This window comes from Heptranchias perlo, chromosome 6, assembly GCF_035084215.1.
Source record: "Heptranchias perlo isolate sHepPer1 chromosome 6, sHepPer1.hap1, whole genome shotgun sequence".
NCBI lineage: Eukaryota > Metazoa > Chordata > Chondrichthyes > Hexanchiformes > Hexanchidae > Heptranchias > Heptranchias perlo.
Genome location: NC_090330.1, coordinates 3,867,977 through 3,885,823, shown reverse-complemented (window position 1 = coordinate 3,885,823; position 17,847 = coordinate 3,867,977). Strand labels below are relative to the sequence as shown.

At 47.4% G+C, this 17,847-nt stretch overlaps 1 protein-coding gene across 1 annotated transcript in view; it reads right to left on the bottom strand.

The window, feature by feature from the left end:
* Positions 1–16,464, bottom strand: part of ints4 (integrator complex subunit 4) — a 57,694-nt gene extending 41,230 nt beyond the window's left edge. The window contains exons 1-8 of the mRNA XM_067985622.1: positions 16,360–16,464; positions 12,064–12,261; positions 8,986–9,103; positions 7,254–7,360; positions 4,999–5,184; positions 2,873–2,923; positions 879–967; positions 216–336 (exon numbers count right to left, since the gene is read on the bottom strand). Of these exons, the coding sequence (XP_067841723.1) occupies positions 216–336; positions 879–967; positions 2,873–2,923; positions 4,999–5,184; positions 7,254–7,360; positions 8,986–9,103; positions 12,064–12,261; positions 16,360–16,413 (924 nt within the window). The 5' untranslated portion in view covers positions 16,414–16,464. The remainder of the gene's footprint in view (positions 1–215; positions 337–878; positions 968–2,872; positions 2,924–4,998; positions 5,185–7,253; positions 7,361–8,985; positions 9,104–12,063; positions 12,262–16,359) is intronic.
* Between the last annotated feature and the right edge of the window lie 1,383 nt (positions 16,465–17,847).

The following is a 17,847-nucleotide window of genomic DNA, read 5'->3' as shown; positions in this document are numbered from 1 at the left end:
GGAATGCACTGCCTGAAAGGGCGGTGGAAGCCGATTCAATTGTGGCTTTCAAAAGGGAATTGGATAAACACTTGGAAGGGAAAAAAATCTGGACGGCCATGGGGAAAGGGCGGGGGAAATGGGACTACTCTTGCAGAGAGCCTGCATGGGCTCGACAGGCCGAATGGCCTCCTTCTGTGCTGTAACCATTCTATGATTCTAGAGATAAAACTTACCAACAGTTTGGCTGCTTGTACTCTCACTAACCAGGATCCGTCATTCACCATGTGACAAATCTTCCCGAAAGCATCATCGACCAGGCGAATCTCCTCGTTGGATGACGGAATGGGGACTATGCTAAAGAAGTGGAGACAGTGACATGAAAAGAGGAGCAGGGTGTACTAACCCACTGTGCCGTTCAGTCCCCAGAAAGAATGGTCCAAATTATTTACCGCCCCTTTAATTCAAGCACCCACTTTAAATAAAAGACACCAGCAGATTAACCTCGCTACAAAAAGGAAACAAACCCACTACTCTTTACGCCACAAACCGTTTAATTATGCACGATAAATATTTTAGAGGGGTAGCGGGTTACGTGTTTGCACACTAAATTCAAGGTGCAAACTGTGAATAGGCCGTTCCTTCATCGTCGCAGGGTCAATGGGAAGGAGAATCGGGCGGGGTGTTTAACAGGCGGTCGATCCGCTACTGCCCGTTATGTGCCCCGCCGTGTTTTTCCCCCTTTGACACCAATTAATTAGTAATTTACACTTTGCTTTATGGTAGAGTACAGCCATTGTGTACTGACCCAAATCAATTTGAGCGTCGCCAGGTTGGGATTTCAGCTGTGTTGAAATCCGCCAGCGCCCTCCAAATACACCTAGCTCAGCAACACTGACCTGTCAGAGTAGAGCTGGCTGAGGACCCACACGAGCTGCACGGCCACAGAGCGGACTTGCTCATAGTCGTCTGACAGTGCCTTGCAAGCCTTTGGAAAAGGAAACGGATAGAAGAAACAAAACGGTCAGCCTCATTTACATTCAGGAAAAACAACTTGCATTTATACAGCGCCTTTAACGAAGTAAAATGTCCCAAGGCACTTCACAGGAGTGTAAATCAGACAGGAATTGACACTGGGCTAAAGAAGGAGAAATTAGACAGGTGACCGAAAGCTTGGGCAAAGAGGTAGGTTTTAAGGAGAGAGGGGTGGAGAGATGGAGAGGTTTAAGGAGGGAATTCCAGAGCTTAGAGCCTAAACAGCTGGAGGCACAGCCGCCAATTAGTGGGGCGAAGCGAATCGGGGATGCACAAGAGGCCAGTATTGGAGGAGCGCAGAGATCTCGGAGGGTTGTAGGGCTGGAGGAGGTTACAGAGATAGGGAGGGGGAAGGCCATGGAGGGATTTGAAAACAAGGATGAGAATTTAAAATCGATGTGTTGCCAGACCGGGAGCCAATGTAGGTCAGCGAGCACAGGGGTGATGGGTGAACGGGACTTGGTGCGTGTTAGGATACGGGCAGCAGAGTTTTGGATGATCCCTAGTCTCCTGAAGGCACTGACTCTTGCTGGGATACGATTCTAAAAACAGCCTTGGCTACCGAACCCAAGTGTCCATTCTTCACGACTGAGCCTGGACTGCGAAGCATCTTGGGACATTTTCTCATATGCACAAGAGGCCAGAATCGGAGGCACACAAGTGATCTCGGAGGGTTGTAGGGCTGGAGGAGGTTACAGAGATAGGGAGGGATGAGGCCATGGAGGGATTTGAACACAAGGATGATCATTTTTAAATCAGAACCTATTCCACCCTACAAACATGGACAGAGGGTTCCCCAGGAGGCTGGCAATCTGCCAGTGCCTCATTCCAAGGGGCCACTCTTGATGTGCGGGCTGAAACAGTCTGCGTCAGCAGGATGCTTGACCGTGAGACGCGGGTGGAGGCAGGGTGTGTGGGGCTCAGAGCATGCTCCGAGCTGTCTGGGCACATGCGCTTTCCAGCATTGGGGGGGGGGTGGTCACTGGATAGCAATCAGAAGCGGGAAACCTGGCTGGTCTGTACCCACCCAGCTGAAGTGTATCCAGGCCAAGCATAGCACCCCTACCGATTCCTTGGCTGAGATCAGCTAACTCCGTGCAGATGAGAGATGAGCTTTCCTCACTGATTCTCTGGATGACTCAAGTTAGGAAAGGTTTGGGTTCGCTCGCTGTTGACCTATAATAGCCAGGAAGCTTGCGGCTCAGTCCCAGGCACCCTCGATCACACACGGATAATGGGGAGGGTGGTATACGAGGTCACAACGTCTAACGGATGGGGAGGGGTCTTTTTTTAAATCTTTCCTTTTTTGTACCTTCGCACCACGCAACAAATCTAACTTTATTTCTTCCGGTTATTTAGAATCATGGAGGCCATTCGGCCCATCGCGTTTGTGCTGGCTCTTTGAAAGAGCTATCCAATTAGTCGCACTCCCCCCACCGCTCTTTCCCCATGGCCCTGCAAATTGTTCATTTTCAAGTATTTATCCAATTCCCTTTTGAAAGTTATTATTGAATCTGCTTCCACCGCCCTTTCAGGCAGCGCATTCCAGATCAGAACAACTCGCTGCGTAAAAAAAATTCTCCTCATCTCCCCTCTGGTTATTTAGCCAATTACCTTAAATCTGTGTCCTCTGGTTACCGACCTTCCTGCCAGTGGAAATAGTTTCTCCTTATTTACTCTATAAAAACCCCCACATAATTTTGAACGCCTCTGTTAAATCTCCACTTAACCTTCTCTGCTCTAAGGAGAACAAGCTCAGCTTCTCTGGTCGCTCCACATAACTGAAGGCCCCTCATTCCTGGTCCCATGCGGGGAAATCTCCTCCGCACCCTTTCCAAGGCCTTTTAGTTGTCTTTACCTGACTGTAGATGGTCTGCTGCAACTTCATCCCTCGTTCATGTAGTTGCAACTAGGACAAAGCACAAGAAACACACTAATTCTCAGCAGGACAGCCCAACAAACAGGACACAGATGCATTGCAACTATTACATTATGGCCTGCGCTATTAAGAGCAGAAGAGAATCCAGGCTGACGAGGAGTCATCCTGATTATTTTTAATCACAGACTTCCCTCCCACATAGTCCAGTGAATTTAAACTTGCATTTATAAGAGCATCTTTAACTACCTCGGGAAGTCCCAAAGAGCTTTACAGTCAATGAAGTACTTCATTCTTTTTTTGAAGTGTAGTTACTGTTGTGATGTGGGAAACGCAGCAGCCAATTTGCGCGCAGCAAGGTTCCACAAACAGCAATGAGATAATGTCCAGGTAATCTGTTTTGAGTGATGTTGGTTAAGGGATAAATATTGGCCCAGGACATTGGGGAGAACTCCCCTGCTCTTCTAACAAGTCGTTACATTTTTTAATTCATTGGCCATGAACCACTTTGGGACGCCCTTAGGATGTGAAAGGTGCTATCTAAATGCAAGTCCATTCTTCTCTCTTTACTGCTACATAACCGGTGATGAAAACCAGGTCTCTCAATTTACCGTAACCTGTTAAAACTGTCCTGGTTCTCAAAGCCACTCTGCTACAGTGCCAATTATATATTTGTTGTTTTGCTGCTGTGTACTGTGTTACAATCATGAGATCCCACCAGCAGCCTACTGAATTTAAATGTTCAGTGTTTGGTTAGTCAGAGTCCACAACCTCTGGGAAACAAAAGAGGGAACAGTCACGCGGTGTGCTGATCAAGTAGGCAGATTTAAGACCCACAGTAAAATAAACGGCACATCGAATAAAAAGACTTACATTTAAATAAATCGGCTCAAAGCACTTCACACGAGATGATTTTGGAGTTCAATGACTTATGTCGAGATCTCTGAGCTCCTCCAATTCTGGCCTCTTGCGCCTCCCCGATTTCCATCGCTCCTCCATTGGCAGCCGTGCCTTCAGCTGCCTGGGCCCTAAGCTCTGGAATTACCTCCCTAAACCTCTCCGCCTCTCTCTCCTCCTTTAAGACGCTCCTTAAAACCTACCTCTTTGACCAAGCTTTCGGTCACCTGTCCTAATATCTCCTCATGTGTCTCAGTGACCTGTGAAGCACTTTGGGATGTTTTATCACATTAAAGGCACTATATCAATGCAAGTTGTTGTTTGGTACTGAAACAGACCAAAAGTCCAGTACCAAAAGCAAAGTATAACAGCAAGTTAGTCCATTTTCTGAACTGTCAGAGACTCAATCATGCTGCATGATAACCATATGACATTGCACACACTTGCACGCACAATTCACGTGGAAATTACAGCACAGAAACAAGCCATTTGGCCCAACTGGTCCATGCCGGTGTTTATGCTCCACACGAGTCTCCTCCCACCTTAATTCATCTCACCCTATCAACATATCCTTCAATTCCTTTCTCCCTCATGTGTTTATCTAGTTTCCCCTTAAATGTATCTATACTATTTGCCTCAACTACTCCACGTGGTAGCGAGTTCCACATTCTCACCGCTCTGTGGGTGAAGATGATTTTCCTGAATTCCCTATTGGATTTATTAGTGACTATCTTATATTTATGGCCCCCTAGTTCTGGCCTCCCTCACAAGTGGAAACATCTTCTCTATGTCTACTCTATCAAACTCTTTCATAATTTTAAAGACCTCTATCAGGTCACCCCTCAGCCTTCTCTTTTCCAGAGAAAAGAACCCCAACCTGTTCAGTCTTTCCTGATAGGTAAAACCTCTCAGTCCTGGTATCATCCTTGTAAATCTTTTTCTGTGCCTTCTCCAGTGCCTCTGTATTCCCAGCAGGTTACTGAACACGAACCAGCCTGTCAGATTTTTGTATTTTCCCCTCTCTAGCTCAGAGTCATGTAGCACCCCAATGCTGCCCCCAGCTTAGATCAGGCAACTCCGCACAAAGGTGGTGGGGGGGGGGGTGGGGAAGAGAGGGGCGGTTTTGAGCCTGAGGCATTCCAGGTTTTCCATGACTCAATTACTCGTTGAGCACGCGCTGAACTGCCAGCCACACAGTAATCCAAACTTACCATGGCTTTCATTGCCGCTGTTCGAACCCGAGGATCCTGATCGGTGAAGTAATCGCTGATGATCTTCTGCACATCTTTGGCCGTAAGGTTTTCCAGCTCTTTCGTCGCTGGCTTATCCAGGGAGCCCAGGCAACCGATCAGCTGCAAGCACTTATTCCTCACCACGTGGGAGGTGTCCGTTAAGTGCTGAACATTGCAAAGAAACAATGCTGGGGTTACGGGAATGCAAAGAAAGCAAGTATTTGCATTTATATAGCGCATTTCACGACATCTCAAAGTACTTTGCAGCCAATGATGTACTTTTTGAAGTGTAGTCACTGTTGTAATGTAGGAAACATGGCAGTCAATTTGCGCACAGCAAGATCCCACAAACAGCACTGATCATCTGTTTTAGTGATGTTGGTTGAGGGATAAATATTGGGCCAGGACACCGGGGAGAACTTCCCTGCTCTTCTTCCAAATAGTGGCCATGGGATCTTTTACGGTCCACCTGAGAGGGCAGACGGGGCCTCGGTTTAACGTCTTATCTGAAAGACGGCACCTCCGACAGTGCAGCACTCCCTCAGTACTGGCACTGGGATGTGCCAACCTGGATTTTTGCTCAAGTCTCTGGAATGGGACTCGAACCCACAACCCTCTGACTCAAGAGGTGAGAGTGCTACCCACTGAGCCACAGCTGACCTGGAACACATGCCACAAGAGGAATCTAAAACAGATTCATGGGCGAGAACGGAACACGGTTCTTTTCTTTGAGTTAGCATTACTGGAGGTCGGAGGGAGGACGGAGCAGAGATCGCACCATCGACTGGACGGGGCGGGCATATGGGCCCGACTGTCGGTCTCGTCCCTATTCTTGATTTAACTTCAAACTGCAATACGGCACACTGTGGGAAAAAGTGGGGGGAGTGTGGAGGATAAACCGCCAACCATTGGAGTTTGGAAATTAAAAGAAAATACACAGGTCAGTCAGTATTACAAAACAGAAAAGTCATTAACCGTTCAGACACAGTCACTCACCACTAGAATCATAGAATGATACAGCACAGGAGGCCATTCGGCCCATCATGCCTATGCCAGCGCTTTGAAAGAGCTATCCAATTAGTCCCACTCCCCTGCTCTTTCCCCATAGTCCTGTAAATTTTTCCTCTTCAAGTATTTATCCAATTCCCTTTTGAAAGTTATTATTGACTCTGCTTCCACCGCCCTTTCAGGCAGCGCATTCCAGATCAGAACAACTTGCTGCATAAAAAAAATTCTCCTCATTCCCCTCTGGTTCTTTTGCCAATTACCTTAAACATTTGTAAACACAAATAGTGGAAAGTGCTGGAACCCTACTTGTGTCTACAAGTCAGCATTTATTGCCCATCTTTAATTTGATACAACTGAGTGGGTTGCTAGGCCAATTCAGAGGGCAGTTAGGAGTCAACCATGTTGGATGTGGCACAGGAGTCACATATAGGCCCAGGCTGGGTAAGGATGGCAGGCTTCCTTCATAAAGGACATCAGTGAACTAGTTGGGTTTTTACGATAGTCCGACAAGGCAATTAGATCTGTACCTGGAGAAAAGGGAAACGACAGGTGTGGTGCAAAGGTGGTAGGTGGAGTTAATCTAAAGGAGTGGGTTTGATCTGGCTAAAAGGGATGGGATTGGAGTTTTTCATCTGGCTAAAAGGGATGGGATTGGTGGGTTTGAGCTGGCTAAAAGGGATGGGATTGGTGGGTTTGATCTGGCTAAAAGGGATGGGATTGGTGGGTTTGATCTGGCTAAAAGGGATGGGATTGGTGGGTTTGATCTGGCTAAAATGGATGGGATTGGTGGGTTTGATCTGGCTAAAATGGATGGGATTGGTGGGTTTGATCTGGCTAAAAGGGATGGGATTGGTGGGTTTGATCTGGCTAAAATGGATGGAATTGGTGGGTTTGATCTGGCTAAAGGTATGGGATTGGTGGGTTTGAGCTGGCTAAAATGGATGGGATTGGTGGGTTTGATCTGGCTAAAGGTATGGGATTGGTGGGTTTGATCTGGCTAAAAGGGATGGGATTGGTGGGTTTGATCTGGCTAAAAGGGATGGGATTGGTGGGTTTGATCTGGCTAAAAGGGATGGGATTGGTGGGTTTGATCTGGCGAGCAGGGGTGGGTTTGGTGGGCTTTTCCTGTTGCTAAAAATTTCTATAGCTAGTCAACCAGAAATAATTTCCTCCCTCACTTTCTCCTTCCAAAAACTAGGGAATCATAAGTAAACGACGGTTCCTACCTTACATCCAATCTCAACCAAACGGAAACAGAGAGGCAGGTTGTCCTGGAGCTGAATTCCGATCACCAAAATGGTGTCCAGTAACTGGGCGAGGACGTGGTGAGACTCTGCAACCACACAGCACATTTAAAAAACAAACGCGCCAAACATGGTCGACCTATATTCTAGTCTTGGATTTTTAGAGGAATACAATATTTCAGAGACATTAGTGTTTCTTCCCTGGTTTTGATGTCTATTCTCAGATAAAATCAGAGAAAAGAAATACTTGCATTTATATAGTGAATTATCATGCAGCTGAAGTATCTCAAAGTGCTTCACATACAACAAATTACTTCAAAAAAAAATCACTCTTGGGATTTGGGCGTCACTGGCAAGGCCGGCATTTATTGCCCATCCCTAGTTGCCCCTTGAGAAGGTGGTGGTGAGCCGCCTTCTTGAACCGCTGCAGTCCATGTGGTGAAGGTTCTCCCACAGTGATGTTAGGTCAGGAGTTCCAGGGTTTTGACCCAGCGACGATGAAGGAACGACCGATACATGTCCAGGTTAATTGTAAATGTAGGTCCCATTCTGCACCAGTAACACCCCACAAACAAACAGCAATGAGGCGAATGACTTGCTTTTATACGGTGGTGTTGTTTGAGGAAGGAATGTTGGTCAGGACACTGGGAGAGCGCCTTGCTCATCTTTTAACAGTACCATGGGATCTTCAATGTCCACCTGAATGGGCAGGCAGAGCCTCAGTTTCACATCTCAACCAAAGGACTGATAACACAGCACTCCCTCAGTACTGCATTACCAAGTCCCAGTGGATTCAAATTCTCTCCCATCTAATGGTCCATGTTTATCAAGTACAAATAATGTAAAATTAACTTTTCTTTATCTGTCCCGTTAAGTGGGAGAAGTTGGGCTGAAGAGGATAATGCACACACAAAAGAATGTTTTTATCCTTAGCTTCAAAATAAAAGCCATCAATGCAATTTTTATTCAGCATCTCCCTCATGCAGTGACTCACTCTGAGATATGGCTCCAAGAGTACCAGCATTCATCTGCTACCTCACCCTGGGATCTGTTCATATCTGAGTCAGGCCAATGAGAGGCTGATTCCACATTGTGTTGGTGTCATCTGTGACTCAGCACTCTCGCCCCCGAGTCAGAAGATCGTGAGTTCAAGTCCCACTCCAGAGGCTTGAGCACAAAATCCAGGCTGACACTCCCAGTGCAGTACTGAGGGAGCGCTGCACAGGTGGAAGTGCCGTCTTTCGGATGGGATGTTAAACCTCAGGTCTGCCCTCTTAGGTGGACGTAAAAGATCCCATGGCACTATTGCTAAGAGGAGCAGGCAGTTCTCCCGGTGTCCTGGCCAATATTTATCACACAAGCAACATCACAGGTTATCTGGTAATTATCAACTTGCTGTGCGCAAATTGGCTGCCGCGTGCCCTACATTATAACATTGACTACACTTCAAAAAGTACTTCATTGGCTGTAAAGTGCTTTGGGACGTCCTGAGGCTGTGAAAGGCACTGTACAAATGCAAGTTCAGACAAGGTCGGGGGTGTGGGGGCCCTGCTGATCTTAACAGCAGGGCCTCTTTTGAATAAATCTTTCCAGAGTCCCACCCAACACCCGGCCAGATTGACTACCTGGTCGGCAGGCAGGAGGATGCAGTTAAAATCGAAGGCCTATTATTTCAGCCTTCACCGTTTCCACCAGTTCTGCTTTCGAGACTTACTTTCGTTGGTAAGGGCGACAATGATATCGTCTACGATGCAATCAGCTACAAAGCTTGGAGTTTTCGACAGCAGCCCAATCAACGAAGCGATCTTCAGTCTGACCGAGCTCTCATTCTCCTGCAACGGAAAAACAGATGTCAGCAAAGAAACAGCCGCGCTCCCAATTCGGCCCCAACAAAAGAACAGCAACCTCATTTATATAGCGCCTTTAATGTAGGAAAACGTCCCAAGGTGCTTCATAGGAGCGATTATCAGACAAAATTTGACACTGAGCCATATAAGGAGATATTAGGACAGGTGACCAAAAGCTTGGTTAAAAGAGGTAGGTTTTAAGGGGGGTCTTAAAGGAGGAGAGAGAGGTGGAGAGATTTAGGGAGGGAATGAAAGATGCACAAAAGGCCAGAACTGGACAAACGCAGAGGTCTTAGAAGGTTGTAGGGCTGGAGGAAGTTACAGAGACTCCAAGCGTTAAATTACGAGGCGAGATTACACAAACTAGGGTGTATTCCCTGGAATTTAGAAGATTAAGGGGTGATTTGATTGAAGTTTTCAAGATATTAAGGGGAACTGATAGTTTCTCTCTATCTACCTTATTTCCGCTGGTTGGAGAGTCCAGGACTAGGGGACATAGCCAAAAAATTAAAGCCAGAACTTTCAGGAGTGAAGTTGGGAAACACTTCTACACGCAAAGGGTGGTAGAAGTTTGGGACGCTCTTCCGCAAACGGCAGCTGATGCTAGCTCAATTGTTAATTTTAAATCTGAGTTTGATGGATTTTTGTTAACCAAAGCGGCTAAGGTACATGGAGTTACTCACAGATCAGCCATGATCTCATTGAATGGCGGAACAGGCTCTAGGGGATAAATGGCCTCCTCCTGTTCTTATCTTGCCACGTCCCTAGATAGGGAAGGACGAGGCCATGGAGGGGTTTAACATGAGGATGAGAATTTTAAAAAGGCTCAACAAATTAAAAAGATTCGTAATGACTTCGAAGGTTCTCCGATGCCCTGTGAGTAAATGCACAGCTATCAGGCCTTTCAGAGATTGAAGTTTGAGTCCCAACTTCAATCTGTGTTAACTGGGTTGATCACGGCTAGGTTAGCAATTGGGGATATTACGGATGTCTTCAGCTCCCCTTGTGCAAAGGAGAGGAAAATTAGCCAGTGTTCCCATTTCCCATCCAGTGTCAACCGCAGGGAAGTGTCCACTTAACTGAGCTCAGCCAATAAGCTCAGCGACTTTGGATGTCCAGGCGTATGGGTGAATAACATCTGCCCAAATCGAGGCACCAGAGGCCTGCTGACGCTCGTGATTGGACTTGCATTTTTATAGCGCCTTTCACAATCTCAGGACGTCCCAAAGCGCTTTACAGCCAATTAAGTCCTTTTGAACTGTAGTCACTGTTGTAATGGAGGAAATGTGACTGCCAATTTGCACACAGCAAGATCCCACAAACGGCAACGAAATACATCACAAGATAATCTGTTTTTAGTGTCGTTGGTTGAGGGATAAATATTGGCCCAGGACACTGGGGAGAACTCCCCTGCTCGTCTTTGAATCGTGTCGGGGATCTTTTACATCTACCTGAGAGGGCAGACAGGTTTAACTTCTCATTTTTTAAAATTCATTCATGGGATGTGGGCGTCGCTGGTGAGGCCGGCATTTATTGCCCATCCCTAATTGCCCTCGAGAAGGTGGTGGTGAGCCGCCTTCTTGAACCGCTGCAGTCCGTGTGGTGAAGGTTCTCCCACAGTGCTGTTAGGAAGGGAGTTCCAGGATTTTGACCCAGCGACGATAAAGGAACGGCGATATATTTCCAAGTCGGGATGGTGTGTGACTTGGAGGGGAATGTGCAGGTGGTGTTGTTCCCACGTGCCTGCTGCCCTTGTCCTTCTAGGTGGTAGAGGTCGCGGGATTGGGAGGTGCTGTCGAAGAAGCCTTGGCGAGTTGCTGCAGTGCATCCTGTGGATGGTACACACTGCAGCCACAGTGCGCCGGTGGTGAAGGGAGTGAATGTTTAGGGTGGTGGATGGGGTGCCAATCAAGCGGGCTGCTTTGTCCTGGATGGTGTTGAGCTTCTTGAATCTCATCCAAAAGACGGCACCTCCGACAGTGCAGCACTCCCTCAGTACTGCACTAAAGTGTCAGTCAGGATTATGCGCTCAAGTCTCTGGAGTGTTCATGGAACCAGTACCCCAGCATAAATCAATGCCATCAGGAAGGCACTTCACAGAGGCGTAATCAGACAAAAATTTGACACCGAGCCAAAGAAGGAGATATTATGACAGACGGAAACCGTGCTTTGATTTTAAATAAAAAGGCAGCACTTTATCCCCCCCCAGTCTTACCACGTACAGTCCCCACCCCTTATGTTGGTGTTACCACGATTTGCCCGCTATAAGTGGTGGACGGTAAAACCGCGAAGTGTCGAGAAAAGACAATCTCAACAGCCAGTTTAGATGGCAGCTCTGCCGTCGTTGGAGTCACCAATTTACTAAAGATCAAAGGGACACAGAACTTTGACACATGATGGAGAAAAAGACAATGAAATCTTGCAGCTTGAGTGATGGCCAGTAAATACATGTAATGCCATCTTCAGCCCTGTTTCACCAAACTCCCCGATACAAACAGTGTCACTGTCTGACTACACTGCCTCAGCTCCTCCAGTCAATAGTTAACAGTACAAACGGAAAGCCATTTAATAAACACTTCAATATACCTGAAACCAGCGGAGCTTATAAAATCGTTTAAGTAATTACATAGAGTTAAATTGAGTCTACAGCACAGAAACAGGCCATTGGGCCCAACATGTCTGTGTTTATGCTCCACACGAGGCTCCTCCTCTTCATCTCACCCTATCAGCATACCCTTCTATTCCTTTCTCCCTTATTAGCTTATCTAGATTCCGCTTAAATGCAATTAAGGTAAATCGCACATTTACCGAGGTGCAAAGGGGCTTATCGAATAGCCAACATCCTTTAATAGGTTGCGAGTGGCACCTTTGGAATGTTAATTGCCCGGTTACAGGCAGCTGCCCATCGTAAGCCTGGGCGGCACTACGTGGTTGGGGACCCGCACCTTATAGTAGTGGTCCAGGAGGATGCGGACAACTCCCTCAACGCTCTCTGCCTCCACGGGCTTCTTTGCGAACTGCAGCAGGTACTGCAGGGCTTCGGTGGGGCTTGAGGATTTGCACAGGTCAATGTGAAGAGCGGCCGATTTGCTGGGTTTCGTCAGTCGGAGTTTCTTGGCCGGAATCTCTTCGTGTGGCTGGAGCTGCGTTTGGGGAGAGCGAAAAAAAAATCAATTCAAGAAACTATAAAATGGCTTAACGTTCAGGAGCCCGACCCGGCCAGCTTTTCCAGTTTTAATAATAGCTGTCCCTAGTTTTAAAATGTATTTTAATGACTGTTCAGCCATTATGTAGAGGACTAAAAGTAAAACGTCCCAAGGCACTTTACAGGGGCGTAATCAGTCAGAAAATTGACACCGAGCCAAAGGAGATATTAGGATAGGTGACCTCGATCAAAGAGGTAGGTTTTAAGGAATGTCTTAAAGGAGGAGAGAGAGGTAGAGAGGCGGCGAGGTTTAGGGAGAGAATTCCAGGGCTTAGGACCGAGGCAGCTGAAGGCACGGCCGCCAATGGTAGAGCGATGAAAATCAGGGATGCGCAAGAGGACAGAATTGGAGGAGCGCAGAGATCTCGGAGGGTTGGAGGGGTTACAGAGATTGGGGAGGGTGTGGGCGAGGCCATAGAGAGATTTGAACGCGACGATGAGAATTTTAAAATCAAGGCACTGCTGGACGGGGAGCCAGTGTAGGTTGGTGAGCTCAGGGGTGATGGGTGAACGGGACTTGGTGCGAGTTAGGATACGGGCAGCAGAGTTTTGGATGAGCTGAAGTTTATGGAGTTACACGTTAAACATCAGAGCCACAATATCTGCAGCTTCTTAATTTGACTTCCCACAAAGCCAGAGTTCTGATCTGCAGCCTGACCTGTAACTGACCCAAGCACCCATTTCATCTGCATTTTAGCAGCAGAGCGGTACATTATGTTCCACATGGCGTAACGTTCCTGCCTTCATAAAGCAAGAGCATCCTCTGACTTACTGTGAGCAATTGTAAACAATTTTACAACACCAAGTTATAGTCCAACAATTTTATTTTTAATCCCACAAGCTTTCGGGGGCTTTCCCCTTCCTCAGGTGGTGTGGAAAACCACCTGAGGAAGGAGGAAGCCCCCGAAAGCTTGTGGGATTAAAAATAAAATTGTTGGACTATAACTTGGTGTTGTAAAATTGTTTACAATTGTCAACCCCAGTCCATCACCGGCATCTCCACATCATTACTGTGAGCAGAGAGGGAGTAGATTTGCAGACATGTATATAACTACAACCAGTGCGAAGACAAGTGTCTGACTTCTGAAGTTCATCAGACTTCTTGAATTAATTATTAAAGACCAGGGAATGAAACTGCACTCAATGCTATTGGTGATAAGCCCTGACTGTATTAGTACAAAATTCCTCCGTGCGCTATTTTTAACTCGTTTGTTAACACATTAAAAGCAAACGGGTTCACAAATGTGTTCAATTTCCATTGGCCTGGAAACGAAAATCGGGAGAGGTGTGTAACAGGGACCGATCCGATAGAAACATAAAAAATAGGAGCAGGAGCGGGCCATTCGGCCCTTCGAGCCTGCTCCGCCATTCAATATGATCATGGCTGATCCTCTATCTCTATCTAGAATTGATTCCGGCTATGAAAGGTTTGTCTTATGAGGAAAGATTGAACAGGTTGGGTCTATACTCATTGGAGTTTAGAAGAATGAGAGAAGATCTTATTGAAACGTACAAGATTCTGAGGGGACTCCATAGGGTCGATGCTGAGAGGATGTTACCCCTCATGGGGGAATCTAAAACTAGGGGGCATAGTCTCAGAATAAGGGGTCGCCCGTTTAAGACGGAAATGAGGAGGAATTTCTTCTCCCAGAGGGTCGTGAATCTTTGGAATTCTTTCCCCCAAAAAGCTGTGGAGGCTGAGTCATTGAATACATTCAAGGCTGAGTTAGACAAATTTTTGATCAGCAAGGGAGTCAAAGGAAATGGGGAAAAGGCAGGAAAGTGGAGCTGAGGTAAAAATCAGATCAGCCATGATCTCATTGAATGGCGGAGCAGGCTCGAGGGGCCGAATGGCCTACTCCTGCTCCTATCTCTTATGGTCTTATCGCCTGATTTACACTAAAATGTTAAAATTACCTCCAAAGAAACTTTGCACGAATACAATAACGTGCTCATCACAAGTACCAATTCAACAATGCCAACAGACAATATACTAAGATTCACTGCTCAAGGCTTTAGCGGGACTCGAACCCAGAACCTTCTGATTCAGAGGCGAGTGTGCTACCCACTAGCAGCTGGTTAGGCCCCAGTATTGTGTCCAATTCTGGGCACCACATTTAGGAGAGGGTGCAGAGGAAATTTACCAGAATGGTACCAGGGATGAGGAACTTCAGTTATGTGGTGAGACTGGAGAAGCTGGGATTGTTCTCCTTAGAGCACAGAAGGATAAAGGGAGATTTAATAGAGGTGTTCAAAATCATGAACGGTTTTGATAGAGTAAATAGGGAGAAACTGTTTCCACTGGCAGAAGGGTCAGTAAACAGAAGACACAGATTTAAGGTAATTGGCAAAAGAACCAGAGGGGGGGATGAGGAGAAATTTTTTTAAGCAGCAAGTAGTTATGATCTGGAATGCACTGCCTGGGAGGGCGGTGGAAGCAGATTTAATAAGAACTTTCAAAAGGGAATTGGATAAATACTTGAAGGGGAAAAATTTGCAGGGCTATGGGGGAAAGAGGTGGGAGTGGGACGAATCCGATAGTTCTTTCAAAGAGCCGGCACAGGCACGATGGGCCAAATGTCCTCCTTCTGCGCTGTATCATTCCATGATTCCAATGAGAACTTTTACTTTTTTTTTTATTCGTTCATGGGATGTGGGCATCGCTGGCGAGGCCGGCATTTATTGCCCATCCCTAATTGCCCTTGAGAAGGTGGTGGTGAGCCGCCTTCTTGAACCGCTGCAGTCCGTGTGGTGAAGGTTCTCCCACAGTGCTGTTAGGTAGAGAGTTCCAGGATTTTGACCCAGCGACGATGAAGGAACGGCGATATATTTCCAAGTCGGGATGGTGTGTGACTTGGAGGGGAACGTGCAGGTGGTGTTGTTCCCATGTGCCTGCTGCTCTTGTCCTTCTAGGCGGTAGAGATCGCGGGTTTGGGAGTTGCTGCAGTGCATCCTGTGGATGGTACACACAGCAGCCACGGTGCGCTGGTGGTGGAGGGAGTGAATGTTTAAGGTGGTGGATGGGGTGCCAATCAAACGGGCTGCTTTGTCCTGGATGGTGTCGAGCTTCTTGAGTGTTGTTGGAGCTGCACTCATCCAGGCAAGTGGAGAGTATTCCATCACGCTCCTGACTTGTGCCTTGTAGATGGTGGAAAGGCTTTGGGGAGTCAGGAGGTGAGTCACTCGCCGCAGAATACCCAGCCTCTGACCTGCTCTTGTAGCCACAGTATTTATATGGCTGGTCCAGTTAAGTTTCTGGTCAATGGTGACCCCCCCCCAGGATGTTGATGGTGGGGGATTCGGCGATGGTAATGCCGTTGAACGTCACCTGAAAAGGCAGACGGGACCTCGATTTGACGCCACATCTCCGACAGTGCAGCACTCCCTCGGTACTGCACTGAAGTGAGCGTCTAGATTATGAGCTCAAGGCTTAGTGGAGCCCGGAGGGAAGAGCGTTACCGACTGAGCCAGGTGGTTGAGTAAATTGACAGCAGCATCTTCCTCACCCACAGGACTTTCTAACCAAAACTCCAGTAATCGGGCAGGAAATTCAAGGGATTTGTCGCTGGGATGAACTCACAGTTATTTGTCACTGGAGTCAATCTGTGGAAGCTGTCACTTATGGAAGTTACAATCAACCTTTTATAAAAAAAATAATGTTTACGAACTTCTTAATTCTTGACAAAACAGTCACTTTCAACCTTTAGCAAACAAAAATAAAATCGATGTATAATTTTAAAAAGTTGTATTTGTACGGTTTACAGATTTTTTTTTTAAAGCAAGTGTATATTCTCCACATTAAAAATGAGTTTATTTTAAACAGAAAGTTTTTAAAAAGTGAATTGAAGGGCCTGGGTTTAGGCCTCAGGCCTGAGCAAGAGGCCGCTTTCCTGTCCGCCCAAGCCGCAGGAGGTCGGTGATGGTGGGGTGGGGGGGGGGGGGGTGAAGAGAAGGAGCGGCCATCGTCGACGGACCTGGGCGATTTAAAAACAATAAATAAATAAAACTCGACGACAATTGGAAAGCCGGACCTAACCTGAACCACTTTGGTGAACTCCTCGTACACCCGCCTCTTCAGGTGAGCCGCCATCGCCGGCAGGCGGGAGAGAGAGAGAGAGACAGAGAGAGAGAGAGAGAGAGCGGGAAACAAAAACGCGCAACTCGAAACGGTGCAGCCGCGGCCTGAGCCTCGCCGGCCACCGTAGCCTCAGCAGCAGCATGACGTCAGAGGGTGGAGGATACCAGGACCCTGGCTGTAACATGCATTCACCCAATAACAACCTGGGATGAGTGCAGCTCCAACACTCAAGAAGCTCGACACCACCCAGGACAAAGCAGCCCCCCCCCCCCAGCTCGACTGGCACCCCGTCCGCCACCCGAAACATTCGCTCCCTTCGCCACCGGCGCACGTTGGCCGCGGGTGTGTCCCATCCACGGGATGCGCCGCGGCGACTCGCCGAGGCTTCTTCGACAGCACCTCCCAAACCCGCGACCTCTACCGCCTGGAAGGACGAGGGCAAGCAGGCGCACGGGAACGACACCACCTGCACGTTCCCCTCCGAGTCACACGCCATCCCGACTTGGAAATATATCAGCGTGAGGAATCTTACAGCACCAGGTTATAGTCCAACGGTTTTATTTGAAAATCACAAGCTTTCGGAGGCTTTCTCCTTCGTCAGGTGCGTGTGGGATTCCTTGAAATTTACCGCATATATAGACAGAGAACAATGCCTGGTGTTTACAGATAATCTTTCCAACTGCCCGTTATCAAGGCAATCAAAGGAATTGAATAGTGTTCAGACGGAGAGACATTAGATACAAGACTACTGAATATACAAACGGCCAGAACCAAAGACAGAGAGAGAGAGAAACATCCGAAAGGAAGAGAAAGAGAGAGAATGACCAGTTGTATTAAAAACAGATAACTTTTTTCTCGCTGGTGGGGTTACGTGTAGCGTGACGTGAACCCAAGATCCCGGTTGAGGCCGTCCTCATGGGTCCTCATGATCTCCACATCATGGAAATATATCGGCCGTTCCTTCATTGTCGCTGGGTCAAAATCCTGGAACTCCCTTCCTAACAGCACTGTGGGAGAACCTTCACCACACGGACTGCAGCGGTTCAAGAAGGTGGATCACCACCACCTTCTCAAGGGGCAATTAGGGATGGGCAATAAATGCCGGCCTCGCCAGCGACGCCCACATCCCATGAACGAATAAAAAAAAAATCAACCTGCACCCCCACAGGATGCTTCCAAGACAATTAATTACTTTTGCAGTGTTGTATTGAAGGCGATTGTATGCAGTGCACACAGAGAAACGCCTTTATTGCACTTACTTTGTCGGCGGTGAAGAGTTTTGGGACATCATGAGATGGTGAAAGGCGCTATAGAAATGCAAGCCTTTATTTTATATAACTCCCGCGCATCACAGAGAGGATATGGAAGCCGTAGAAATAAAGAAAGGCTTGCATTTATACAACGCCTTTCACAACCTCAGGATGTCCCAAAGCGCTTCAAAGACAA